At 46.4% G+C, this 1,876-nt stretch overlaps 1 protein-coding gene across 1 annotated transcript; it reads left to right on the top strand.

Annotated features, from left to right (window-relative positions):
* Positions 1-511: 511 nt before the first annotated feature.
* On the top strand, positions 512-1,019 carry LOC111079131 (probable salivary secreted peptide). The gene is made up of 2 exons (XM_022374148.2): positions 512-727; positions 797-1,019. The coding sequence occupies exons 1-2, from the start codon at positions 554-556 to the stop codon at positions 971-973; spliced, it is 351 nt and encodes a 116-aa protein (XP_022229840.1). The 5' UTR covers positions 512-553; the 3' UTR covers positions 974-1,019.
* The last annotated feature ends 857 nt before the right edge of the window (positions 1,020-1,876 follow it).

The following is a 1,876-nucleotide window of genomic DNA, read 5'->3' as shown; positions in this document are numbered from 1 at the left end:
TACTCTCTCTATACATGAAATACAGTTCAGTCTCCGAAAAATACCCCCGTTGAGGGATTTAAATGATTCGAATGATAACGAGTTCTGGTTAAAGGTATCTCCGACTTGGATTCCTTTCCAAGATAGGTGCCAATCTCAAGAGCTTTTTGGCGGCGTTGATGGCCTCGGACAAAAGTAGTTTTCCTGGAAGTTTGGCCACCTTATTGCGGAACTTGCTGCTTTGTTGTTTTGCACAACCGTTTGCCGTGAGTCAGCAGTAATCTTATCTAGTCTGATTCCGGAGCGGGGGGCTTTCTTCGGTTTTGATTTCTTTTTATTTTGTTTTTTTTTGCAAGCACCTGCCCCTCCCTGCTACGCAAAGATAAGCTGGCCCCGCTCTTGCAAAAGTTAATTAAAGACGAAACTCTCTGTAAACACTGTGTTACTCACGGCTCTTGGCTGTTGGCTGTTGGAGTGTCTGGTGCCTGGTGTCTGGTGCGATTATGTATTGGTATATAAGACAGCGGGGCCCAGCAGCTGACACCACATCTGCCTTGAACGCTCAACAGTAACCATGAAGTTCCTCCTCAGTCTCACCGTTCTCGCTGCCGCGATCTTTCTGTGCTATGGCTCCAGCGCCAGCTGGGGACGTCGCAACAACAACGACTATCTGCTCTCCCGACAGGTGGAGGTCCGCAACCCCATCAAGAACAACTACTGGAACGTCAACGTGGACTTCCCACGTGCGGTAAGTGTACTCGTACTCGTACTTGGAGTGGGCAATACTAATTTGAATCCCCCCTCCCATCGACTGCAGGGCACCGTCAACTACTACAACATCTCGGCCATCTTTGTCTACGACAACTTCAAGAACACCTCTGGCGCCGCTCCCGCTCTGTGGTCCGGCGGTCCAGGCTACCGATTCGCTCAGATCAATCTCCGCAGCCAGGTTAATCGCGGCCTCAACTCCACCATCGAGATCTATGGCCGCTAAGTCCTAGGATTGAATCCTAACCGAATAAATTTGAATAGAAACTTAATCAAACCGAAAGTGTTCTGCGACTGAAAGTTCTCTCATATATAAATCTTGCGTGCTAGTGCTTTAAGAACTCTCAAAAAAGGCGATCGTTCCCTTTGTGTGCTCTGATTTCTGAACTCAGCCTCCCCAGATACACATATCGAGAGTGCAGTGAGATGAAAAATATTTAATATCTATATTTGATGTTCTTAGAATCATTTTCCAGACATTATTGTTCCATAGAAGAGTCCCCTGTCAGTATTATAGCCCCATTGATGTATCTATGTGTCTCTGACCGCAGAATATCTGCTTATGCAGATATTAGGCTTGGGTCAATAGCAAAACGCCCCCAAAAGTGTAGAGCTTTCTGCCTGTCGTGTCCTCCCTATAGCTCTGGGCACAAAGGATGAAAGTGGCATTGAAGAGGGAAAGGAAAACTTTTTCTTTTTTTTTTTTGGCCGCCAGCGGCGTAGTCATCTAGCGAGGGAAAACATTCAATATTTAATAAATATGTGTGGGTGTGTGGGTGTGTGTTTGCTCCAGATGCAGAGGTGGGCTGGACTGTGGAACGCAAATCCAGTGAGGCCCAGACAGACTGTTAAAAGGGCTCGAGGGCTAACCGGAAAAAAAGAACGAAAGAAGAAAGTCGAACTGGCGGCAGAGACTTATTGGCCTTGGCTCATTTGATTCCGAGGGATGGTGTAAAATTTGTATTTCAAATTGCCAAAAAGCAGCGCCAAAATGGTGTGCGGAAAGGGACTGGGAGGGGGGAAAGGGATATGTTAAGCAACACGGTCAAAGGGATATGCCTAAGCGGAGTCCCTTTTTCTTTTCTATTTCCCCCCATTTATGTATCGAATTTAAATTTCAATTTTAAAC

The sequence above is a fragment of the Drosophila obscura genome, unplaced genomic scaffold (assembly GCF_018151105.1).
Source record: "Drosophila obscura isolate BZ-5 IFL unplaced genomic scaffold, ASM1815110v1 contig_25, whole genome shotgun sequence".
NCBI classification, from domain to species: domain Eukaryota; kingdom Metazoa; phylum Arthropoda; class Insecta; order Diptera; family Drosophilidae; genus Drosophila; species Drosophila obscura.
The sequence above is the reverse complement of the archived record's forward strand: the minus strand, read 5'-3'. Positions and strand labels throughout refer to the sequence as shown.